This window comes from Doryrhamphus excisus, linkage group LG18, assembly GCF_037039965.1.
Source record: "Doryrhamphus excisus strain RoL-2023G ecotype Guam linkage group LG18, RoL_Dexc_Guam_v1.1, whole genome shotgun sequence".
Taxonomy (NCBI): Eukaryota; Metazoa; Chordata; class Actinopteri; order Syngnathiformes; family Syngnathidae; genus Doryrhamphus; species Doryrhamphus excisus.
In genome coordinates, this window is record NC_136374.1 from 10,245,940 (window position 1) to 10,273,613 (window position 27,674).

Genomic DNA, 27,674 nt, shown 5'->3' on the forward strand with positions numbered 1-27,674 from the left:
ATGGTAATGGTTTTATTTCATTTGTACATGCATCAGATTACAATTGAATGGTTCACATAATCAGTTCACAGTTCAACATGTCCGAAAGGAGTAGGAAGAAGCAAAGCTTATTAAATCCTACCCCTCCATCTGGTACTTTTACAATCAGTAACTGTTACATTTGTTCACTTCCTGCTTTCCTAATATAGTTTACGGTTTTTTTTGTCACATACCGAAGTACGAGGTGATAATGAATAATAATAAATGTACATGACTAAAAATGGCAGCACTTTAACTATTACACAATGTCTGCACAAAACATCTTTCCTAATATAGTTTAAGTTTTTATTTTACTGTATATATTTATTTATTTTTTTATCACGTACCGAAGTAAATATAGTGATATGTATAGCACATCATTACTGGTTCATGACTCTTCATCCTTGTATTTAGCAAACATTAACTGCTTGTATTGTTTCTTGAATTGGATCATCGTTGTGTATTGTTTGAGGGTCTTACTCAATCCATTCCATAGTTTGATTCCACATAATGAAATGATATGATGATCAATCGTTCCACAGAGTGTATTGATTAGAACAAACAGATCAGTAGAAAACTGCAACAAAACACATATTTTTTTTACTTCGAATCGGTGTCACTTTTGTTATTGTCCAAAAATACAAAAACAACACTCTTGGAGTCATTGCCAGAGCAAGAGAGTAAAGTGACAGTCAGGCAAAATGAGTAAACAAAGATTGTAGAAAAGTCAAACTGCTATGCCACTGAAATGGCATAGCATCAGTAGGCTTAAGGCTAGGTTAACGAAGAAGCTGTGCGGAAGTCCGCTTGAGAGACCATGTGTGTCTTTATACTCTGTGCGGCATCTGCTGCCAAACTGTATTGAAAACACACGTCTAAGTTTGCCATTGTCTCCTCGACTTCCAACATAGTGACACTTGCCCCTCTACTTGTTGAGGAAGAGGAATAGTATTGGATTTGCTGCTGCAACAGAAGAGGAAAAGAATGCGGTCCACTTGTCCTTTCAACAGGAGGACTGCTGCAATCACAGCTAGTCATTCTTCCCACCACAGGGACAGGTACCCCTGGCAGGTGCTTACAAAAGGCATGCTGAACACGGCAAAAGAAACTACAAAATTAACAACTTGACTTACAACACAACTTATTTTTGTGCTTCTTTATGCTTACTGCTTACTACCGTGCGTCCGGGTAGGCTGCCTCATACAACTGTCCTTCAACTGTATTTCTGTCCTTCAGCTGTGAGGATCTCCTGCTCGTCTGCCATTTGTTCGGCGTCCGTGTGTAGTTAAAAAAAAAAATATGTGGAGGTGCGCGTTTTGTAAATTTTTCGTATCAAATGGGATGTGGGTGTGAAAATGATGTCATTTGTCCGCATGGAGCTGCACTGACCTCAGGGATGACTCCACATTTTATATTTTTTTATATAATATATTATATATAATTTATTTTATATTTTTATATTTTAAATTATATAATTTATTATATAATTTTTTATTAAAAAATACAAAAAAACATTGCAGTTTCAAATGGGCCTTTGCACCATTATTGCTGGTGCTCGGGCCCTCAAAAACTGAAAGACATACTATAAACCTTGCAATCCTACCTACATTTGGTGTTCCCAACTTCACTCATCTCTGAAGAGTGAGGTCACGGTCCAAGCAGAATCTGTAGCAATTCTGCTCTGAAATGGTTCGAGTCCTATCACAATGACAGCCACACAGTTACCTATTCCAACAAAGCAGATTGGGGTTCCCCAGGGGTCAATCACAGGGCCGCTATTTTTCTATCTGTACATACGCCCTTTAGGCCAGCTAACACACAGCTGCAATATGTTCAACCACAAACATGCAGACGACCCTCTGACTGAAGGTGAACATGGTCCTATAGATTTTCTTTGTCACTGCATCAAACAGATCAGTGTGTGGGTACAAAACAACTTTCTCCACCCAAACTCAGCGGTCTTCAACAGAGTTGTCACCTGGTGTGACTTTGATGAAGACTGCTAGCAAGCAGTCGAAACTGTTCGGTATGGAAAATGACTATCTTGGTCTGTTAAAAATAATAGTTTCGAATATATGAATGTTAGACCAAATGTACCTCATTGGACTAGACTTAAAACAGCTCTGTTTGTGAACTAGTCTTACATCTCTTACATGTTTGAACCACATGAACCATCTCGGGAAGTATAGTTGTTTTTAGTGGCATCAGTGTCTAAAATGCAGGCTTCAAAGCATGTGAAAAAAAGTATCTTATGTTGTGTATTTAATTTTATTATTAACGCAGTAACCCATTGACCACCTGTATTATATTTTTTCAATGTTTTTTCTTTTTGTCTGTGTCTTTGGTTCATATAGCATTTACATTTGAACGGAAGTGAACGAATCACACTTGCAAACGGATCGTCTTGCTCCATGTGTGCAGTCCAGGGTTTCGAATCATAGCATTCACGTGACAACAACAAACAAACTTCACCAGCAGAGCAATCACACTGGAGTTTCTCAAATGTGACAAGACTACAATAAGATGGAGCTACTTAACTGTTATATCTTCCTGCGGAACCATTAAGCCTTTCATTGAAAGACCTTCTACTTTATTTCTTAATGACCACAAGGCTTTAGCGTTGCTTGCTGCATGATAATAGCGCTCACGTGCATGCACAATACCATATAATGCACTGTTGCTATTTTAGTCTCCAAAATACTTGGCCTCCAGGCCTGGAAAAAGTGACTTTTGACTTGAGGGGGCAGGTAAGCAGGGTTCCCACCCCTCCCTGATTATCCTCTTGCAATTGCTAGGAAAAACAAGGGCTTCTCCCACACTCGCTATAAAGCCGTTGATATGGAAGGTATGACCGAGGTTTGGGCTCAGAGTAAAGATAGCAAAAAGGCTTGTTACCAGGTTACATCACATCACTGTTGTTGTTGTGAGAGCGCGTGCCAAATCTGAAGGAATAACAGACAACACACACTAAGTGATTTTTTTGCCAAGTCGCCATCACGGTACAGGAAGATTCTTGTCAGCATAATCTCACCTCTTTTTTTTTTCCCCTCACTGTGTGGCTCTCTTTACACTTTTAACAATCAGTTGTATAAATATTTACTCTGTTCTGTTTGAATTGACTACTCTGTTCTTAGCGACATTTTTAATGGAGCATTCATCATGCGTGCATCGGCGTGAGCCATCCAGTGGTTGTGTGTTTGTTGATGAAGTCTGACGTTACCCGTGATTTTGTAAAAAGGGGATTCCATCCGTTTTTGAAAACAACTTGTTGGAGTCATGCTGCTTGTTGGGATGCGTTATTAGTAGGGTTGTAACAGTAAATGTATTCATAATCAGATTTTATGGTACTGAACATTTGGTACATTACAGAGGCATACTGAGTTATATGTAGGGCTTGGAAAATATGTATCCCGATACTTTTCACAAAGAGAGTTTTGACAAAGTTGAAGTCAAATACGTGTGCAAAGTTGTAAAAGTTGTTGACAAAATCAAATAGCAAAATAAAATCATTTTAATATTTTATTTCAGCTAGCGCCTCTCATAGTCTAGACAGCTTAATAATTGCATGCGGACACTCCAGCATTCTATCTTGTAGTTCGGACTACTTATTTATCACCCATCATTCTTACATCACACATTCTCACACACTGACAGCAAATTGACTGAGTAGTAATTTAATGAAAGTTTAGAAACATTTATGTTTTAGATCCCGCTCTGTAAAAAAAGGGTGAGGTCCACCCCGCTAGCATCGCACCTTGAGTACACCTGAACCTTCACTGCAGTGTGCAGCGGCAGCCAGAAACACCAGAAAACTTTCCAAAGATGGCAGAAATTGTAGCTCAATTGATATTTAATAATGTGTATATATCACCCTACCTATATAGATATAGTTGTGTTTGGACTCCGTAAACCAAGGCAGCGTAGTCCAGGCTTTGGCTAACATGAGTCATGGCAAGCGATGGTGCCAAGGAGAAGCGACAGCTTGAAAACCCTTGCGATACAGCTTTTTCACTTTTAATACAATACCGATATTGTAGCCGAATACATATGTGTTTTTAGTGTGGAATGTTAGAAAAGTCATACAGAAAACATTAATCACCAGTCGATATGAGAAAAAACTCTCTCTCTCACGCTTTGCAGATATTCTTGGCACTGTGGGTTTTTGTAAGGATCCTGGTGCCAGTTTTTGTGCCACTGCGAGGGACTTGTGCACGGCAGGTTTTGCACTTCTTTTTTGAACTTGAATGTTGTCCCTGCTTCTTGATTTGGCACATGCTGTTATTATGGTCATGTGGGCTGTTTCCAAGCGTTGCTGGATAGAAGTGCTGGAGCGGAGTATGGAATGGACTGCTTGTATTGGAGATTTTTGATACTTGAAAAAAAAAAAAAAACATTTTTTTTTTTACTATTGGGCTGATATCCCCCCTTTGTCATTGAAGTCTTCTGTTTGGGAACACTTGGGTCTTCCTGGTGAGATACTTAAATGAACAAACACAAGTGGTTAAGACGAGAGCAGTGTGCTGCCCTTGTTCGGTAGAGACGTGGAAGAGGGATACCGTCAAGTTCTTTTGAACTTACACCAAAATGCACTTGAAAAGGCCGACAAGATCGCAGAGGATGCTTTATCAACACCAGCAGATTTCCTTGAGTTTTATTTCACACTTCAACTATTGACAGGAGATGAGGTTAGGTTGATAACTTCTAATCAAAGCGGAATAGCATCGAATTTCTAGATAGTCAAAACAGTTGGATCCTGTTGGATCAATAAGCAATAAGTTGTTACATACCAGTGGTCTCTCTGGTTTACAATCATTATGATAGTCGTAATAATAATATTAGAGTAGTACCTTTCGTGGACTAAATTTGCCAATTATTTACTTTGAACAACCACCTAGCGTCATAATGCATGTCACAATTGCGACATAGGTATCAAGCAAATCAATTTGCCATCAGAATTTGTGTCAGTGATTTCAAAGACTTGCAGGTTTAAGCATCATGACCATCATGAGGATTGTCATACTTTCTAGAATAGAAGTACAGTCATGTGATGCGTATAAACACTACATAACTATATAACTATTAATGCTGCATTCCAACCAATAAAGAACTTCTATTCATGTGATGCGTATAAACACTATATAATTATATAACTATTAATGCTGCATTCCAACCAATAAAGAACTTTCAGTTTTGAAGAATAAAACAATAATTGATCATAATTACTGTTGTGGTTACACTGCATTGTTGCACTTTCATTCATCCATTTTCCACCGCTTATCCTCAGGGTCGCGGGGGTGCTGGAGCCTACCCCAGCTGTCTTCGGGCAAGAGGCGGGGTACAACCTGGACTGGTCAGCAGCCAATCACAGGGCACATATAGACAAACAACCATTCACACTCACATTCATACCTGGACAAATTGACAAATTGGAGTCGCCAATTAAACTAGCATGTTTGAATGAATGTTTTTGGAATGTGGGAGGAAACCGGAGTCCCCGGAGAAAACCCACGCATGCACGGGGAGAACATGCAAACTCCACACAGAGATGTTTGAGATTTTATTTATTGGATAATTACCTGCTTGCAGTTTGCAATTAGGAATTTAAAAAATAAATAAAGCTGTTTACACAAAAATTAAACAACTTTATGGTTTGCATTTTGATCACAACCATGACCTTAAAAGCAAAGTATGTACCTGGTACCATGATGTACCATGATTATGAGTACCATTACACCCCTATTATTATACAACAGTGTAATGCTTTGTGCAAGATTATGGGAAAATGTATGTTTACAAGCATTTCACAGGAAACGGAATATGCTTTAGGTTACTCGTCGTGGGTTCTTCCGGAGCATCACTGCATTTGTCAGGCTGCATATTTAGGTAATCACAGTCTTTGTAACATGCGTTTAGCGGAGGGAACGATGCCGTGACTCACCCACTCCATTAATGTGTGGCTATGACAGGATGGAAACCACACGCCTCTGAATAAAAGCCTTTGTTTTTGCTGTTACTCAATGCAATTGACAACTTCAGACAAAAATTCCAACATGGCCATTATACAACCTTTAGGAACTGTACATGCAATGATTTAAGTTGCATTTTAGTTGACATACAAGTGTAAAATGAAATAAAAGTACAACCACCCTGACATCAGCATCTCATTTGCATAATTGGCCATGACACATGTGTATGTGGTAGGCATACAAATTCATTCATTCATTCATTTTCTACTGCTTTTTCCTCACGAGGGTCGCGGGGGTGCTGGAGCCTATCCCAGCTGTCTTCGGGGGAGTGGCGGGGTACACCCTGGACTGGTCGCCTGCCAATCACAGGGCACATATAGACAAACAACCATTCACACTCACATTCATACCTATGGACAATTTGAAGTTGCCAATTAACCTAGCATGTTTTTAGAATGTGGGAGGAAAATTAACTTTTTTAATGGCACTTTTTAATATCATAGGTTAGAGAGCCACCTGCGAGTGTGTGTGTGTGTGGGGGGGGGGGGGGGGGGGGGATATATGCTTTCTCCAAAAATGTCTCGTAAGACCACAGAAATTCACGTCGCTAGTCCTTTTTTGAGAAACAGAATCCAGAGGGGTTTGAATACTTGAATACTAAATACATTGACAAAAACACTGATCTTTCCTGCTGTACCTTTTTAATCGATGGCAGACCAGGTACGTATGAAGTATGTTAAGTGTTGAAAGAGTTGGAACGACAAGCTTATTGACCCGTATAGGCTCCACTCATAGACCCGTTATAATGTATTTTTAAGTGAGGGTGAACAGGTAGCACCACACTGGGATTTATGCAAATATTGTAGTATACCTGTACACTACTCGTCAAAATTTTGACAGTTTTGTCGACTGTGTATAAACATTTTGACTGGTACTGTATTTGACCTGAAAATCATGTTCGCATTAACCAATATGATGTTGATGCCAATATGAATCTATTAGCACTCTTTCACAATGATCTGTCAGGCTAGTACTGATTGCACAATTGTGTACACGTGTCTAACAAGCTATTCTGTTTTCACACGAGCAACTAACAATGGAATATTCTTCCTTCCACTTCAGACTCAGGGATCAATTCCTAAAGCGGCCTCCCAGCAATCATCCCAAAATCTGATATAATATGACATCTGTGTTTTTTTTTTTTTTTTTAACACATTAGTTGCCCGGATGTGATTGAATTATGAAAAAACAATGGAGAGTCGTCCTTGAAAAGGTGCTATTGAAACATACCCATTTAGTCAGGTTGTGTGATGATGCACCTGGCCGGCAGGCTGGCTGTTGATAGCGTATAGTGTGTTCTCACAGCTGGACAATAGATCACTCACGCTAAGATAATAGGTGCAATCAAATAATTCAGTTGGCAGTGAGTTGTAAAAGGGGGAATAAAACAAAACCGACTGTAATGCAGATGTAGGCCAAGGAAGTAGTGGACAGACAAGCGTGTGGGATATATTTACTTGCCATTCAGGATGATGTTTTTGTTGATATGTTATGGCCGAAAATTCTCGAAAAATAAGGTTAGGTGACAACAATTGATATTTTTAGGATTATTATCATTGTTCATGAACAATTATAATGCACAAATCATTAAGATTACAATTAAGATATGCCTTTATTCGTCCCTCAGTGGGGAAATTTGTATTGCACAGCAGCAAGAGTACAAAGTCAGTTAAGCAGTACAAAATACACGAAAAATAAACAAAATATTAACAAAATCAACAGTTTTTCCCAGAGTTATATACAACACAGTATGTAGATAATATGAAACGACATATTACGACAATTTGCATCACTTAACATTGTAACGAATTATAAAATGATTCCTTTATATTCCTAATATTATATTATTAAATAGTACATAGGCCAGTACCCTTTTTAAAGGGTACTTAAATGGGTTCCCAGCAGGAACCCTGGTTTTTGCAGTTGATCCAGCTGCTAAAACTACTTAATGTTCATTCTTTCCAAGCTTTCCTCCTGGGCTTTTTTTTGTGATGAATGAAAAGCCTGCCAACTTTCTCACCTCCACGTCGACTAAAGGCTGGTTCTGCACTCTATAATGTGAGGGTTGTAGATGAGGGGGTGTCATTGCACTTTGACTATTCTGTGAAATATTTGTTCCCTGCTCGAGCCATGTTTTTTAAGCACATCAATGTTGCAATCACTCAAAACAAGGAACAGGGAGAATTCTAATTTTTTGGGGGGGGGGGGGGGTTGGGGGCATGACGCAGATGCTGATGTGTCGCTACAATGAAGTTGACGTCACCTGCCGTGTTGGCCGTTGAGCAATCTTTGCTTGTTACTCAGCTTCTTGCCTCATTCCAGTTCTTAAATCAAAGACGGCCCTGGAACGTCTCCTAAAAACAAAAGACACTTTGGCAGCTTGTGACGCAAAACACGATGTCAGATTTGCCATCCTTGTTGGGCTGTTGACGGCATGCACGTTGCCGGGGCATGTCAGGAGGCATCTTGGTCAATTAAGATGTTTCATAACGCTTTCAAAAAAAGTGTCATTCATCTTATAAAGTTTAAGAGTTGATCATTCTTGACTGTGGCGACAGTGACAGAATCCCCCAGCCCCCCTTTCTTCTAGTGCTAACGAAGTAGCTGTGGGATCGCAGTGCCAGTGGGCGTAATGCTTGAACTCTTGACCCCATTCACTATACATATAGTGTTGCTCTCTCTGCTTCATAACCGCTCTTTACTTCCTACATCTTGGCTATGTTTCCTTTTTAACCAAAATATTACTCTTAAGAATTGTTGATTTTGCATGTTTACTGTATTACAGTTATGACTGTAAGTATCGGCTTCTACTCTTAAACTGCTGCATACTGTTTTCCAGTGCTATTATTTTTCAGACATATACACTACATGACAGTGCTGTTGTTCAAGCCCATAGTTTGTTGTGTAATTTGGATACTTGTGTATGGTAAGTTTTTTAAAAAAGGAAATAAAACATTATACTCAACGCAGTCAACACCAGTAAAAACGTTTATTTGAACCGAGGATATCCTGGTGTCTTTACGGATAGCCAATTGGATATTCAGGCTCAAGGCTGGTGATATTGTTTTGGGTCTTACCACTTGACTTTTTCTTATATCTTTTAAGAAGTTTGAAAAGACTGTCTTAGTAAATCCAACCTCAGTGTGAATACCTGAAATTCATTCCACATTTTTAGGAACAGCGGAGTGGGTGTGCCTGGAAGCGGGCGGTGGGTGGAATAAATTGAAACAGACCGTTTTCCCGCGAAGCACAAAATCCAAAGAAATACAGCCTGAATAGATGCCGATTCTGGAAGATCTATAAAGCTTTCTGTGCTGGGTTTTGTGTGTAGCTGCTCTATAGGAGACCACAACTCAATACAATGGGCCGAAAAATGAGCATAACAGGTCCTTTTTAAACTTTTGCTACTTTTATTTTTTATTTTGAAGCTCTACTATGAATATTTGATCCAACAGTGCAAAATGTGCATTCTTGTAATTGTTCAACTGGTCTTAAAAGAAGAAATGTTTCTATCTTCATTTTATTCAGTCCATATCCACAATTGAATTAATTTTTCCTTCTTCCTCAATATGCATTTTAACTATTTTACCAATCCTGTGACTTACCCCCAAGGACTTTTGTCCAGCAACAGACTAGGGGGCTTCTGAGCATCCCTGAGCCAGCGGGGTAATGAAGGCTGCGAGAGTGTCAGGGTGGCCTGAACTCATAATTCCTGTCAGTAACCCAAGGCCTTCTAATTAAGACACCAAATGTGGCCTTGCCTATTATGGAGCAGCTGGATCATTAGTGTAGCGGGTCAAATGGCCTTTTCATCAACTTGTGTCTTTTTGCTAGCTGACCTGCTGTAGCCTACATAATTATCTGCTTCAGAATATTGGTGTGAGTCACCTTTCTTTCGGTTACTGGGTGGAGATAGAGTCTTTGTTTGTGTGTTTTGATGGACATGAAATCACTCTCCCATTTTGGCTGACAACTACCGCCACTTCTGCTCGTCAGTCATCAAGTCTGCTCATCTATTTTTCATCAGTGTGGAGGTTGAACAGACCCACCTCTTGTCACTGTCAGCGTCTCTGAACAAACGTTATCTGATGTATTGATAAAATCCTAACCATATCAAAAGTGGTAATGGTATGGGTTATTTTGTTTATACAAAAAACAAATTACTGTACATAAAGGAACATAATGTACAGAAAAGCAGTAGGAAGAAACAGATTTCATCTAGTCTCTAGACCAGGGGTCTCAAACTCAATTTACCTGGGGACCACCGGAGCTAGGTTCTGGGTGAAGCCGGGCCGCATCAGGTTTTAAAAAAAAAAACTGGGAAAAAAATCAATTAAAAAAAACTATCTTCAATGCTTTTGCTTCTGCTATACCCTACACTTTTTCAGTACATTGGTTCCGGTTTTCCACACCAAAATATCTGATAAAACATTCCACTGTTCTCAAATATCTTAATTTTTATTTTTCTATACACAAAATAAGATAAAAAATAAATAAACAAATTAAGAATAAAGACAATAAATCAATCACAGTAATAAATAAGTAAAATAATAATAAAACAGCAAATAATAAAAATGTAAGAAACCACTTACAGTTGGTAGAGAAATTATTTTTTTCAGATTCAAATGTACAGTATTAACAGTTATTTAACCTTTAACATGAACATTAATGAAACTTAATAATTTTACCCAATTAGCAAGTTAGCATCGTACTCAGTTCCATCGTAACTTTAACAACATGTTTGATGAGATGCTTTATCTTGACATGTATTTTCCGTTCTATTCCAAATCATTTCCTGCATTTATTTGTACCCAGCGTCATAAGCCTTGAGCTTCATTGCTAATCCAAAGCAAAACAGGGTAGGGTAACAGTATGGGCGGGGCAAAATCATGTTAATTGTGTCCGGTGTGCACACAGCTTTAAGCTGTCATTTCAACATTAAACTTTGGTATCAAGGTGGGGGCCTCAAACTAGCGTCTCGAGCCGCGAGTTTGAGACCCCTGCTCTAGACTGTATGACGGCCAAAAGGTCTCACTCTGTTCATGCCATTGTTCTGTGGTGGGAGACTGTAGACGAGGTAAACTGACGTGGATGCAAATGGAAATATATTGTGACCAGCCAAATTATCAAGTTAATTTGTATTTACTGTGTGATTAATTAATTTAGTATTGTCCTTGGCCTGGTGCCCACAAGGCATTATTTTTTTTTCTGAAGGAGAATTCTTGTCTCGTTTTAATCTCGTGAGATCTTATGACACACTTATCCAACTGTGTTTTTAATGTATTTTCTTTGTTATGTCCAAAACAGTCATTGTAAACTATGAAAACGTGTTTGGTGTTAACATTGATGGCTTTCTGGAGTGGATTAACAACAACCTGTAAACATTGTGCTTTGAAGGGTTTTTTTTTGCAAAAAAAAAAAACTGGCAACCTGTATACACTTTTACCTCAGATTACACATTTTTTATATTCAAAACCACATAAAGAAGACGGCAAGGTCTGTGTTTAGCTCAATAACTCAAGTCGAATAACTCAAAAAATGACCAAAAGAAATGTCGCTGGATTCTTCTTCTCATGAACCCAGAAAGGCCAACATCATATAAAACTGTTAAATGAGAGCCACGCTAGTGGAACTTTACACAATCCGCATGCCATCTTGTCTCTTTGGCCGCCAGTCAAGTAAAAAAAGTAACAATAACTGACACATAAATTGTCCTTGTGTTAAACAAGAAAATAATAACAAATAATCATAAATACATTAAAATATCCATTATTGTGTGGTATCAGTCGTATTATTTACGACTGGCAAATGCTCCTCCCAATCAGAAATCAAAAATTAACCTTTTTCCCCCCCTTTGGAATTCTGTTAGGGGCGGTCGGGGGGGTTGTATTCCTTAATCATCTGCTCATGTCTGTGCTGATAACCGTTATTGAGTTGGCTGCTGAACGTCTGCTAACCTCCCACTGTTGGAGATCAATGGACTTGGCAAGCATAAGCTTCCTCTGACCGGCTGACGCCAAAACAGCTGGCTCAATTTCCAAATGGCTGGCGGATGCCCACTAGACCATCGTTTATATTGTACACGACACCCATTTCTACTATTTAATCAACACGGTTCATCTGTCAACCAGTCGACCAAATGCATTTTTCTGCAACATTTGAACGGACAATAGTGTTTAACGCCTTGTTTAAAAATGATGAATCCTGAACGCTACTCAGTGTATTCAATGCTGCTCCCGCTCTTCTTCGGCCCCTGTTGGTTTAGGAGGAGGGGGTGTGTTTACGTCCCTCTTGCCCACGTTAAGTCCACAATGAGCTCCTTGATCTGGGTGTTCATGGCCAGTCTGTTATTTTCACACCTCCTCGTCAGGCGCTGATCCTCCACCCAGAAGACCGACTCACGATAATCAGGCCTTAGCACCGAGGTGTCGTCTGCAGACTTGATTATGGCTTTGTCGTTGTTATGGGTGAACAAAATTGTACTGGTCGTAGTGTGTGCAACACTGTATGACTGTGGTGCATCACTTCATAATATGTTATTACTTCAATTTATTATATATTTGTGGTTATTTGGTTTTGTTGTGAAAGGTGGCAGCTATCACGTCTAACTAGTGTGAAGAATGATTGCATTATATAACAAACTGATGCACATTTCTGTGCTTGTGTGTGAGCAAGCGTAACATAGGCTTTGACTTTGGGCATTAGTTCCATTCTTTCTATGACACAAGGTGGTTATCATGAATAACTGTCAGGCAGGATGTTTAGAGTGACCATGCAATGCCTCCAGGTTGAGAATTTGTGCATGTGCTCATGTATTAATAATCATATTGGTGGCAAAAATGTAAACAGGAAGAATAATTGTGCAGACTAGTAAGTGAAACAGGACTAATAAACACTAATTGGAGCAAAATTATGTTTTATTGACTACTTTGAATACCACCTTGTAAGTGTGCTGTCTGTCAATGGGGGAGCTAGCATTCGAATGTACTGTATACTGTATATGTGTACCACGTGTGCACACACTATAGTCTGGAATGGTCTGCTTGTATCGGAATACTCTGATATTGGAGATTGTAGCTACAAGTGCATATAATCTGATACTTTTGCTGATATCGGACTGATAGTTGATATCTATTTTGGATTGGGACACCCCTAGTTTGTACTTGACTAAAGCAGTGTTTTCAACTTTTTTTGAGCCACGGCACATTTTTCGGCACACCAATAACGAGGGACGAATAAAGGCATATCTTATCATAACCAGCTTTTTCCTGATTACGGACTCTCCACAGCAGATCCTTTTGATCCGCATACTAATTTAACCAACAATGTTACAAAATGTCACCACTACCTCTCATGTGCATCACTAAGTCTATTCGAGGAACGAGGCAATCAGCTACGTGTTGCCACATGGACCAATATTACATTGCTCTGCCAGTCTTTACACCAATGACACGCGACAATGACATAATATTTGCAGAAAATTATTAATACATGTTAATTAAAAAAGTGATATTTATAGGTTATCACATGGTTTGTCTGGTATCAGGCCCAGTATCATGCCCCCGCGTGCCAGTATCAGCCCGAGACCGATCTTATTATCACATACTATTTAATCATGAGCTTATTATCACGTACTATTTAATCAAAAGACCATTTTGTTTCCAGAAAATTATTACATGTATTATATCTAAACAGTGTAAACACAATAAGTGCAAAAATATTTCAGCAATAATATTTTATCAACAGTCGTATCTTATCAATGTCTGACAATTAAAGTTCCATTAATCAAGTTTGGGTTTTTTGGTGACTGGAGAAGCACTAGGCACTAAGCACTTGTGCGCTGTTCTCTGATTGGTTGTTTCACGGGCACGATACCAGAGCAGCGCGCTCTGAGTGGACAGCTACGGGGGCTGATACTGGACATGGTTAAACTCTATATTTTATCAGTATCACTGCCCTGGGCTTTGACACAGTATCATTTCGGCCTTTTCCTGTATCATTCATGGGCGGTTTCTAGGGTACAGGACCAATTAATACTGTAGTATGTGATAATGAATAATTCCTCACGGCACACCTGACGATTTCTCACGGCACACTTGTTGAAAATCACTGGACTAAAACATACCGGACTAAAGGGTGCTCGGATGATGAATAGTCTACACAGAGAGTTTTCGGTCATCTGTTCTTTGGCGGTGTCCTTTGTTGACCTGTGTGAGCTGTTGGAGGCGTAGGTCTTTCATGGCGCTCAAGAGGTGAGCGAGAATAGACGAAAATGTCATTTTGCGTGCGGTTCAGTTGCTGTCTTGAGGCGTTTTTTTGAATCACCATTTGCAAAGTCTCTCAAAAGAATGGGATAGAATTTCACATTGAAGACTATTTTTGAAAGGATAGGAGTGTTTGATCTATTGAGGGCTGTCAGGACTGTGTTTATTCCCAGCCTGACAGCATGACTGTACTCACACAACAGGAAAAAAAAAACAAAACAAAACAATCACACATGTTCATCATTCTCCCTCCTGTCCTTTTGCACGTCAAGCAGTTCAAGGTGTCAGCCTGCTCTTATTCCCCCTCCACGCAGATGCCCATCTTCACCTACATTTATAACTTTAGGCTTATCTCGTCTGCCCCCCTCTATTTTGGGACATGCAGGGCAGTGTGCCAGAGAGGACAGCGAGACAGGCTGTTGCACACACACACTGGGCGGAGGACAGTTTGCAAGATGACACTGCCTGCCTTGTTTATGGCAGAAGCTCCACGAGGGGGCGGGGAGGGGTGGAGGGGGAAGCGTTGCAAGCTGGAAGGCAGGGCAGGCAGGCAGACAGACAGGGGAAGGGGGTTTACTAGCCACAAGAGAGTCGGAATTCTTCCTGAGCCATTGCCCCATTTGGCTGGCAGTTGTGAAAACAATTGCCCAGCATTTACTCTCTCTCTCTGTGTGCAGATGGAGTCCTAGCTATGAGTCAGCTCTGAGAGCAGCAAGTGGCAGAGAAAGTGCTGGTCTAGTCATCTGCTGCACAGCCAGTATAAGCATGTGCAAGCACGCAAACAACTTCTTCCTGTTTTTTTTTTTTACCCCATCTTTTTCAGACATTGCTTAATTTACAAATGTTTTAATGTAATTCAAAGAATACATTTCAGAAAACAAGAACTATTTCTGGGTAAAAATATCAGTGTATACACTCCTGCACCCCTTAACACTCCCAAACAGTATTGGAAGACAAGTTTATTCAATATATCATTTCAAACATTCCCTGGCTTCATTACTGCTGCCTAGTGACCAGAATACTACACATCACATCAATATGTTTCGACAAATAATAGACCATTATCCAATAAAAAACGGCGATCATGTATTAATTAAATCATTAATTAATTTCTGAAAAACCACAATATACTGAGGGAGCGATAATTGAGCTGGGATATGGCGAGGTATTGCGTGTGTACGTGTTGTTGTGCATCAGTGGACATGGAGTTAATCATGTATTCAAAGTGTACTTTTGTAGGGGTGTCACAAGACACAAGATGATACACAAGATTGGGTCTTCGAGCCCAAGCCGGGATGACATTTTAACTATATTTAAGAAATATACAATAAAATAAAAATAAATAAAATATACAATATACCAATATTCATTCATTCATTCATTTTCTGCCGGTTTTCCTCACGAGGGTCGCGGGGGTGCTGGAGCCTATCCCATTCTTAAGGCGAGAGGCGGGGTACACCCTGGACTGGTCGCCAGCCAATCACAGGGCACATATAGACAAACAACCATTCACACTCACATTCATACTTATGGACAATTTGGAGTCGCCAATTAACCTAGCATGTTTTTGGAATGTGGGAGGAAACCGGAGTACCCGGAGAAAACTCACGCATGCACGGGGAGAACATGCAAACTCCACACAGAGATGGCCGAGGGTGGAATTGAATCCTGGTCTCCTAGCTGTGAGGTCTGCGCGCTAACCACTCGACCGCCGTGACACCAATATAACAATATATTACAGTCTATTAATTTACATAATGCCATGTTACATTTCTGCATTCTGTGTGAATGACAGAATGACAAATATAATTGACAAAAGGGCTCACTCCGTTGTTTTATGGAATAAATGATGCAGAAGCCAAGCAGAGAGTGAGCCCTCTTCCTAGCTTCCTGTTTTGACGCGGGAGATGAGGAAAAACATTGGCATGACAAAATATTTGCTTGCTAGTTCATTTTCATTTGTTGTCTGATTAATTTGTTTATTTATCATCCATCCCAGGCCAAGTGTCAACAAAACTGAATGAGATTTGTGACACCCCTTGTACAAGACAGTAATTGATTGACGACCAATTGAATAGTTAGTTAGGCTAAATTCTGACGTCATATGAAGAATCAAGAAATCGCGGAGTCAGTCTAGCACCACAGATACAGTATGTTATAAAACTGGGGAAACTAAGGCTAAAAGCAAAATAAACACCTCAAGTAAACTACCTAGGGGCATACTGCCTAAAGGAAAAAAGTAAACAGGAAGCAAAAAGTAGAAAAGCAGGAAAACGCATCTCACAGAAAGCACAGTTTCTCAAAGTACAACAGACAAGGGGATGACATGAGGGCTGTAATGTAAAGTATCAAAATGTAGCATCAAATCTTCCAACAGGTAGCAAAAGCAAAAGTCCAAGTCCAGGAGCAAGTGGAGCCACGGAAGAACATCCTGATGCATCGTCAGAACAATGTGCTTCATTGCTGAACGGAGCCAAAATTGTCCTTTGTTTTTAACTTTAGGACAATTATTATGGCCAATATAGCAAGCTTAAATCCACCAGAGGATCAATCTCCAGTTGCAAAATAGGGGTCTTTACAACAGATATCTGCTGGATGCTAGGGATGGGTGTTTAATCAGTTAATTGATCAGGAACTTCATTTATCTCTAAGAGAAATTCTCATTTCCAGCAACTGTGAAAAGATGGGAAAACATACATAAAGTGGCATAATAAACTTCAACAACTTAAAAACACAAGGTAAAACGGCATGGAAAATGGATGGATGGCAAAATACGGAAAAATACGAAAATTCAATGCAAATAAATAAATACAGAACAAGATAAATTTCGGATTCATTGTGCAAATAATAAAATAATAAGGTAATGAATTCAGCCTTGTTTGTGTTTCTTCAAACAAAAGGAGCAATAGTTATCTTACTCTGCTGTTGTGTTTTAGCTGTAGTATTACACTCCATAGTCTCCTCTTGGCTTACACCAGGGGTCTTTAACTCAATTTACTTGGGGGCCCCTGGAGCTCGGGTCTGGGTGAGACTGGGCCGCATCAGGTTTTCAAAAAAAAAAAAACCCCAAAAAACGCATTTATTAAAAACAATTTTTTTTTTAAAAAACTTCGCTTTGGTTCCAATTTTCTACAATAAAAGCTCTGATAAAACATGCCACTGTTCTCAGATATCTTACTTTTTATTTTTGTACAAAAAATAAGATGAAAAATAAATAAACAAATCAAGAATAAAGAAAATCAATCAATCAGTAATAAATAAATATAATAATAATAATAATAATAAAACAGCAAATAATAAAAACTTAAGAAACCACATATAGTTGGTGGGTAGACAAATAATTTTTTTCAGATTAAAATTAACTAAGCATTATTAGAGCCCTGCAGACATGACAAAACACAACTATAGTCACATTTATACTCTTTTTTTTTATTTACAACATCTTGAGACACATGCTAACTCGCAAACTAGAGAGCTAGCGACCTAAACGGTAGCCTTCAAGTTATTTCCTTTAAACTTAAATAGCCAAAAACTTACCACTTCCACACAGATAGGGAGGATAACTATTAACAGTTATTTAACCTTTAACATGAACATTAATCAAACATAATAATTTTTTCTGGGTACATGATACCATACAGCATCCATATCAAACTTGCGCGGGCCGCACTAACATTAAACTTTCATATGAAGGCGGGGGCCTCAAACTAGTGTCCTGCGGGCCACATTTGGCTCGCGGGCCGCGTGTTTGAGACCCCTGGCTTACACTATTGTCTTGGTGCTTTTACTCTCCTCTGGGGAAAAAAAATCACACTCATTCTCCTGTGTTGTTAGCCTGCGACACATTGTTTTTTTTACCATTTACAATTTAGACTGCCGTATATTGAAGTGTTTTGTGCAGTGGAAAAGTGGAATTAGAAATCAGGAATGGAAGTGGAATAGTGACTGATATGGACTTGTGGGTTTCTGCTGGACAGTAATTCTCTTGGTAGATGTCCTCATTCCTAGAATCTCCTCTGTCAGCCATACCGTAGTAGCGATAAACGCATCTTTCAGTGCTGTAGCCTAACCATTCAGGTTCTTAAACCAAGACAAGTTAACTGACACAAGCATGGCTTCCCTTTCCACAGATTTGCCTTGGAGAAGACGGCATGCTGATGTCCTGATCTGAGGGAGTCCGCTTAGACTTCTTCACCATTTGTCCCCTCACCCATCAGTCCATCAGCTACAACACACGCCAACTGCTTTACCTCCCGGGCAGTCCCCAACCCGGCCCCCCCCCCCCACCGCCCACGGCCTGCCGTCACCATGACGTCGGAGCTGGAGAGTAGCCTGACCTCCATGGATTGGCTCCCTCAGCTTACCATGCAGGCGGCCATCCGCAAGGCCGACGGCCAGAACGCCCACGGGCCAGGCATGGGCAAGAAGAGCGCCCTCCTGGATCCCAACACCACGCTGGACCAGGAAGAGGTTCAGCAACACAAGGACGGCAAGCCGCCATACAGCTACGCCAGCCTCATCACGTTTGCCATCAACAGCTCGCCAAAGAAGAAAATGACGCTGAGCGAGATCTACCAGTGGATCTGCGATAACTTTCCCTACTACAGGGAGGCAGGAAGCGGATGGAAGGTATGTTTATTGTCATAAAAAGTTGCCGGGAAAGTTGATGATTGTCTTCTGGGCACAGGACGGAAAAACCAGATGTATGCATCATCACCAATCACTATTGTCACTTAAGACAAAATCTGAACTAGCGTTCCAAATCACACAAAGTGCCTCACTCTGTCAAATGAAACATGATGCCGTCTTATATATATAAAAAAAAAAGATAAAAAAGCTGTATTGATATTCAGAGAAGCGGCCTCTATCTGCTTGCACACAGCCTAAATAGCCCATTCATGGGTGGTATTATTCATGGAAGATGCCTTGATAGGAGAAGGCCATTATGCAGAAGCAGAGAGCCAGTGCTGTGTCATCATCTCAAGGAGGCTGTGATATACAGAGATGAAGCTTTGCTGATTGCCTTTTAAAGGGCCCAGATGGAAATTGATATTAGAATGAGTTTTCCAATCAGTCAACGTTTATTGGAAGTAGAATCTTCAGGCAGTGCTTTATTGCAGTCAGACAAGATGAATGAAGCCCATTTCCTCAGGGCGACAAGATCTGGTGCATGTATAGGCCGTATGTTTTGCGAGGGGCAGATTAGAATGCACATGTTCTTTTTAATGTTTGAGACTTGTGTTTGGAAACTCAATTTGACACTTTTTTTTACAGTCATTCTGCCTTAATTAACAGTTGGCAATGTTAAAGTCAGACAGACTAAGCACTTGATGGCTTAAAACATGAAATTAGAAAGGTAACTGGAGCTTATGACCCTTTGTTTGGACTTTATGACTTCATGCCTGTTGTTATAAAAAGCGATCTAATGTCAGTTTCACCCCCTTTGGCCATTGTTATTTTGTGACAAAAATTATTACCGTATTTTCCGGACTATAAGTCACACTTTTTTTTGTAGGTTGGCTGTTCCTGTGACTTATACTCCAGAGCGACTTATAAAAAAAAAAAAAAACTGTTTATGTTACATAAACACTGGACAACTTTTCTGTTCATGTTTATTTTTTGGCGGCCGACCGGTTAGAGCGCAGGCCTCACAGCTAGGAGACACGGGTTCAATTCCACCCTTGTCCATCTCTGTGTTGTTTGTCTTGCCTAAAAATGCTTGCATTTATTTGTATTCAGCGTAAATATGGGGCTGCACGGCGGACGAGTGGTTAGCACGCAGACCTCGCAGCTAGGAGACCCGAGTTGAATCCCACCCTCGGCCATCTCTGTTCTCCCCTTGCATGCGTGGGTTTTCTCCGGGTACTCCAATTTCCTCCCACGTTCCAAAAACATGCTAGGTTAATTGGTGACTCCAAATTGTCCATAAGTATGAATGTGAGTGTGAATGGTTGTTTGTCTATATGTGTCCTGTGATTGGCTGGCGACCAATCCAGAGTGAATGAATAACCATTGTGTTAGCATATCTTACACCTATTCAGCCTGTTCTCTATTCTTTTATTGTTAGAACTTGCCTTCCAAGAGGACGTAATGTCTGTTTTGGTAGTACTTTGTAAAATAAATTACATGCAAAAAATACGACTTATACTCCAGTGCAACTTATGTATGTTTTTTTCTACCTAATTATGCATTTTTGGCCTTATTTTTGGACTTATACTCCGGAGCGACTTATAGTCCAGAAAATACGGTACATAAATAAAACAAAAAAAAGTTGAACTGACATTAAGACATTAATTATCGTCCAGGACAATTTGACATTGTGACAGGCCTACTCTCATCCAAAATCCTCTATATTGGAGGTCCCCAACCACCAGGCTTTAAGAAGCAATGATTTAAAAAAAGAGGCTTTTTTCAAAAATATGTTTTTGTCATTGTTTTTCATCAAGCGTTTATTACCACTTTCTTTGGCGTCCTTGAATGCACCATAGTGCTCTGAGTTAAAGTTCCATACAGCTCTCTCCGATGTTGCCTCAAATAGATTGGAATCGTTCCTGTTCTCCTTTCATCCCATTGTTGTTTTCCAAATGCTGATGCTGTGTGTGAACACACAGAGGTGAGGTTTGATCACGTTATGTCTGCGTTGAGTTGGAGCGGTGCATCACCTCAAGTTAAGCACGCTGCCTGGCACCTCCACATCAAACACTGATGTGATAATCTTCTCTCTGGAATTCAAAGTCCAGGCTCATGCCAATGGTGAATCTAAATTTAGTTTGTGCTTTTAATTCAATGTTGTCAGCTACTTTTCTCATTTTGTTCAGTATCGTCAGCCATGATGAAACTTGCAGGGCTTTAACATTAGCTTCAAAGTAAAGTTGCTGTTTTTGCAATGTAGCTAGCGACACTGTCAACTCTGTGTACTTTTATTTCCAGTTGAGAAAACTGTCTGTGTCGATCGTTGCTGTCAATGCGCTCACCGTGTTCATTCTACTTAAAACCGAAATATTCCCACACTGTGGCATTCACCTTAAAATCGCTTTTGTGTGGCCATTCATGTTAGTGAATGCTGGCTCCGTGCTCACAAAGCTGGCTAACTGCAGCTGGGCTAGTAGCTAGTAGCCCCGCCTCCAAAGTCACAGAGGAGGGTTTTTTTTTGGGATCGTTCGCTAAGTTGATTCATCCATTATCGTGACCGACCTTGGTCTTGGGCATCCTTCTTTCATGTTAGGCTCTACTGCAGGGGTCTCAAACACGCGGCCCGCGGGCCAAATGTGGCCGGCAGGGCACTAGTTTGAGGCCGCCGCCTTGATATGAAAGTTTAATGTTGGTGCGGCCCGCGCAAGTTTGATATGGATGCTGTATGGTATCATGTACCCAGAAAAAATTATTACGTTTGATTAATTCATGTTAAAGGTTAAATAAATGTTAATAGTTATCCTCCCTATCCATGTGGAAGTGGTAAGTTTTTGGCTATTTAAGTTTAAAGGAAATAACTTGAAGGCTAGTTTGCAAGTTAGCATGTGTCTCAAGACCCTGCAGTTGCGCAATATGTTGTAAATAAAAAAGAGTATAAATGTGACTATAGTCGTGTTTTGTCATGTCTACAGGGCTCTAATAATGCTTTGTTCATTTTAATCTGAAAAAAATAGTTTGTCTACCCACCAACTATATGTGGTTTCTTAAGTTTTTATTATTTGCTGTTTTATTATTATTATTATATTTATTTATTACTGATTGATTGATTTTCTTTATTCTTGATTTGTTTATTTATTTTTCATCTTATTTTGTGCAGAAAAATAAAAATTAAGATATTTGAGAACAGAACAATGTTTTATCAGAGCTTTTAATGTAGAAAATCAGAACCAAAGCACTGAAAAAGTTTGTATATTTTTCTGTTTTTAATAAATGGTTTTTTTTTTGTTTTTTTTTGAAAACCTGATGCGGCCCAGCCTTGCCCAGACCCTAGCTCCAGTGGCCCCCAGGTAAATTGAGTTTGAGACCCCTGCCTTACTAATTGCAAAAACAGTAGTGTCCACTGTATGACAGAAATGCTGTTTTAGGGATGGAAAAAAGAGAAAAACATGAGTTGGGGAAAAAAAAACAACCTAAATCCGCTTGTACTCACAGTATTGAATTATTGAATCAAACATATTATACTATGGATTTACAATTATTTGAGTTCAGATTCTCATGGGGGGAAAAAAACAATGGCTGGGAAAAACTGCGACTCAGGCTTCTTGCGCTTTGAGTGATGTGGTTTGTCACATTAGTGAGGGGAATTTCTACAGTTTCAACCCACATTGAGGCCAGACTGTTGATCTTAGCAAGCATTTACTAAACTACCAAAAAGCGTCTTCATCCTCAAACAATCGAGACACCTTCGAGCCGACCCGGAACCGTTTAGGTTTGTCTTATTTTAACCAAAACAACGTTTTAGTCCACTCCGGTAGAAAAAAAACACATGCCACTCAAATAAAAGTTGTTTTCATGGCAACCTTGCGAGTAGAGCACAAGGTCAGCAAGCATTGAGGAAAGAGACAGAAGGCAACTTGAGGAGAAACAGGAAATGATGTGCTTCAAAACTGTTTATAAGGAAAAATATCAGGTACTTTAGGATGTTCTGTTGAAAGCATTTCTTAAAAACTGAATTTTTTTTTAAAAACTGAATTATTTTTTTTTTTTTTAGCCCACAGCTAGTTTTTTTATATTGGCATTGGGTACATTTAAAAAAAAAAATCAAAGTAAAATTGGGCATAATTTACACATATTTGCAAATGGTGATTAATCATGATTCATTAATTTGGAAACAGATTAATTGGGCGGCCCTAATGGTTTATATGACATTGTAGGGCAGATTGTTGTGTGGTTCTGAGCTGTCAGGTTTTGGTCTGTAGGGGCCAGTTGTGTTTAGCGACGAGTCGGAGCTTGTCAGCCCAAGAGAGAAGAAGAGTTTCTGCTCCGTGTTGGCTGCACAATACAAAAACATTTTAGTACATCAGCATGTGCAGTAAAATTAGGAGTAAGGAACCCAAGCAACTTACTAATATGAAGCAGTTTAAGTGTAAAAAGACATGATAATAATGCAAGGAGAAGGGTTATTGTACAGCAGGGGTCTCAAACCCAATTTACCTGGGGGCCACTGGAGCTAGGGTCTGGGTGAAGCTGGGCCGCATCAGGTTTAAAAATAAATAAATAAAAATTATATATATATATATATATTTATATATATAAAAAATAAAAAATATAATAAAAATATTAATACATATTAAATACTAATAAATATAGTCTTCAATGCTTCTGCTATACCCTCCACTTTTTCAGTGCTTTGGTTCTTTGGAAAAGCTCTGATAAAACATTACATTATTATAAATTATGATAAATTATTTTTTATTTATTATTAAATTATTAAATAAATGTTTAATGTAAATTTTCATTTTTCGACACAAAATAAGATGGAAAAATAAATAAGAAAATCAAAAAAACAAATGAAACAAATTAACTAATTCATTTTTATTTATAATTAAATTATTAAATAAATGTTTAATGTTAATTTGTTATTTTTCAACACAAAATAAGATGGAAAAATAAATAGGTAAATCAAAAAACAAATGAAACAAATTAACAAATTAAACTTTCATATCAAGGCGGGGGCCTCAAACTAGCGTCCGGCCCGCGGGCCGTGAGTTTGAAACTGTTGTACAGTATATAAGCGCTCCTGTTTCCTACTTATTTTCAGTTATGTAAGTGTAATAATATGATGTTTTTGTTAAGCATGTTCAAAACATTACCATCATTCTGTCGCGTATGATTTGTTAGACTATGCAAAAAATGCATTCCATTAATCTCAATTCATTTGCCAAATGACATTAAATCAAACAATATCAACTTGATAGAAGCCATTAATGGATTATTACGTATTCACATAGGAATACAGTATTGACTGGATTATTACATTTAAACCCAAAACCATTACAATAACAGTAATTGCATTTAACCATGACTGTATAGCAAACTAGATTTTTTTTATGCCTCTTATTATTACAGGTCTATTTTTTCCACTAGCTGTGATTTATGAGACAATGGTCCATTGTCATGTCAAGTGGTCTTGGTTATGCTTGTTTTAATGCAAGCCAGGGTGCGAGTGATGGCGTTCACACTTGACCAAAATGAACCTCAGCAGCAGAGCGAATGCAGCGGAGTTCATTTTAACTGAACCGAACATGACAAGTATGAATGCACCCAGAGTGTTTATGTTCCTGATTTGGCCAGTTGCACATTACATACATACACTCTTACACACATACTTATATTTCCATCCAAAGCATTTGGAAAAGCTCTTTCTGTCATGATGAGTTCAGTAGGCACTTGTTAAAAAGGACTTTTCTATTTCTATTTCTATTTCTCTTAGGTATGTGTGTGACCATGATGCCGTCTGTGTGTGTCATCCTTGGAGGCACGTACTCCTGGGCGGGGTGAATGTAGGTCGATGTAGTCATCACTCGCCTGTTCAGCCGTAGTCGCTGGAATTTGGGACTTTGTATGATAATTGTATGATAATTATAGGTATATATGATGATCTTATTATCACATACTATTTAATCATGAGCTTATTATCACGTAGTATTTTTGTTTTTTCTCCCTTTATTTGGGCAAATATATGAAACATTACAGTGCATTTCTTACATCAATCAAAATATAACTTTTCATTATTTACATTTGTATTCAACTATCTGATAACAAGCCCAAAAGGAGTAGGCTGAAGCAAAAGCTAAAAATGCAAGATATAATCATGTTTATGCCACTGTCTTGTTTTCCCCTATTATTATTATTATTATTATTATTATTATCTTTTTCATTATTACCATCATTATAATCATCATTAATATTACCATTTTCATCATTATAGTTAAAAATTTGTGATTTTTGTCCCCATTTTTAATTATTTAATTTTATAGACTTCATTGCTTCTTGTAGAGTGCTGTATCAATTCATCTGTTATTTTCTGAAATCCGCAGTCTTTGTGTGTCAATTTATTAGCCCATTTTTTGTGACATTTACTTATTTTCTGGATTGCATGTGTCTAATCTTGTGCATTAAAAAAACAAGAACTTGAGACTGTGTCTGGACAGGTGACCAACCCAAACATCAGTATCTTCTTGTTTATATTCTTGCTTATTTAATCAAAAGACCATTTTGTTTCCAGAATATTTTCAGTTAATTACATGTATTATATCTAAACAGTGTAAACACAATAATTGCAAAAAATATTTCAACAATAATATTTTATCAACAGTCTTATCTTATCAATGTCTGGCAATTAAAGTTCCATTAATCAAGTTTTGGTTTTTTTGGTGACTGGAGAAGCACTAGGAATATTTATAGTGTGTGTTCACGCTCGTGCGCTGTTCTCTGATTGGTTGTTTCACGGCACGATACCAGAGCAGTGCACTCTGAGTGGACAGCTACGGGGGCTGATACTGGACATGGTTAAACTCTATATTTTATCAGCATCACTGCCCTGGGCTTTGACACCGTATTATTTCTGCCTTTTCCCGTATCATTCATGGGTGGTTTCTAGGGTACAGGGCCAATTAATACTGTAGTATGTGCCTTAATCACCCCCAAAACACACAGCATCGGGCTGCACCTTCAAGAAGTATTAAGTAACATGCAATAAAAAAAGATCATTCTGGAAAACTGTGAAGGTCACCTTTTGGGGAAAATAATTGCTTTTCGAGGAGCGTTTTTCTTGGCTTTTACAGTTTGCAGTTCTGAGCAGTCTTTAGAGCGTTTGATTCAGGTTGCTGTATCCCTCTTCTGTATGGGAGGCATTGCTTTTTGGAGGGCAGCCAACTAGCTTGAGGACGTTTTGGATTTAAGGATTCCTAGAGACTTCTTCGAGAAGAGTAATGCTTTTTTTTTTCTGAAATGGAAATATTCTGTATCGATGTGTTTGCAAGCCCCCCTTTAAAGAGAAACCAAAAGACGGCCTGCGACCCATGAGGAATTTAAAACGGACGTTAGTTATCAAGCTGTTTTGCTTAAACGTCGCATTTATAGAAGATATAACAGCTTTATGCGCCATGTTTCATTGTTCGTTTTATTTTTTACACAATGCCAGAGCGCAAAACAAGCCATTTAAGATTGCATTTCTTTTAGAACAGGTCAACAACTTGTGCTTTTATCATACATAGGAAATAGCCTTATTTTTATTTCAAGTACACAAAGGCATGTCATTTTGTCTCGATGTGATTGCACCTCTTTTCGTTTGCACGATTTTTATATTTAAGTAAGCGTGCTGCAGGTTTTGACTTTGTGGATTATTTTGGCAGTCTTTGTATTGATTCGATAACACATCTTTATTTGAGTGACAGTGCTGTGGCTTTTGACTTTTTGAATTATTTTGGTATTCTATGTATTGCCTTCATACATTTTATTTGAGTGACCATCCTGCAGGTTTTGACTTTTTTTTATGTTTTTTTTATTTTTGAGTGTCTCCATTGATTGCATGACATATTTATTATGAGCAAGTGTGCCACAGGTTTTGACTTTGTGGATTATTTTGGCAGTCTTTGTATTGATTCGATAACATCTTTATTTGAGTGACCATCCTGCAGGTTTTGACTTTTTTTTATTTATTTATTTTTGAGTGTTTCCATTGATTGCATGACATATTTATTATGAGAGAGTGTGCCACAGGTTTTGACTTTGTGGATTATTTTGGCAGTCTTTGTATTGATTCGATAACACATCTTTATTTGAGTGCCAGTGCTGTGGCTTTTGACTTTTTGGATTATTTTGGTATTCTATGTATTGCTTTCATACATTTTCATTTGAGTGACCATCCTGCAGGTTTTGACTTTTTTTTTAAATTTATTTTTGAGTCTTTCCATCGATTGCATGACATATTTATTATGAGAGAGTGTGCCACAGGTTTTGACTTTGTGGATTATTTTGGCAGTCTTTGTATTGATTCGATAACACATCTTTATTTGAGTGACAGTGCTGTGGCTTTTGACTTTTTGGATTATTTTGGTATTCTATGTATTTCTTTGATGACACATTTTCATTTGAGTGACCATCCTGCAGGTTTTTACTTTTTATTTGATTACATTACATGTTTATTATGAGCGAGTGTGCCACAGGTTTTGACTTTCTGGATTATTTTGGATCTGAATGAGTGAGCGTACTTTTTGAAGTCTTTCCAAAGATTTGATGACGCTTCTATTTGAGCAACTGTGCGGCAATATTTTTACCTTCTGTATTATTTTAGTCTTCATATGTTTTGATGACATATTTCTGGATTTTTTTATGGAGTCTTTGCATTGATTTGATGCCACGTCCTTACTGGAGTGTTTTGTGTTTTTTT

General features: G+C 38.7%; 1 protein-coding gene across 1 annotated transcript in view; it reads left to right on the top strand.

The window, feature by feature from the left end:
• Window positions 1–27,674, top strand: part of foxj3 (forkhead box J3) — a 126,948-nt gene that overhangs the window by 28,808 nt on the left and 70,466 nt on the right. The window contains exon 2 of the mRNA XM_058055612.2: window positions 18,439–18,937. Within this exon, the coding sequence (XP_057911595.2) occupies window positions 18,617–18,937 (321 nt within the window). The 5' untranslated portion in view covers window positions 18,439–18,616. The remainder of the gene's footprint in view (window positions 1–18,438; window positions 18,938–27,674) is intronic.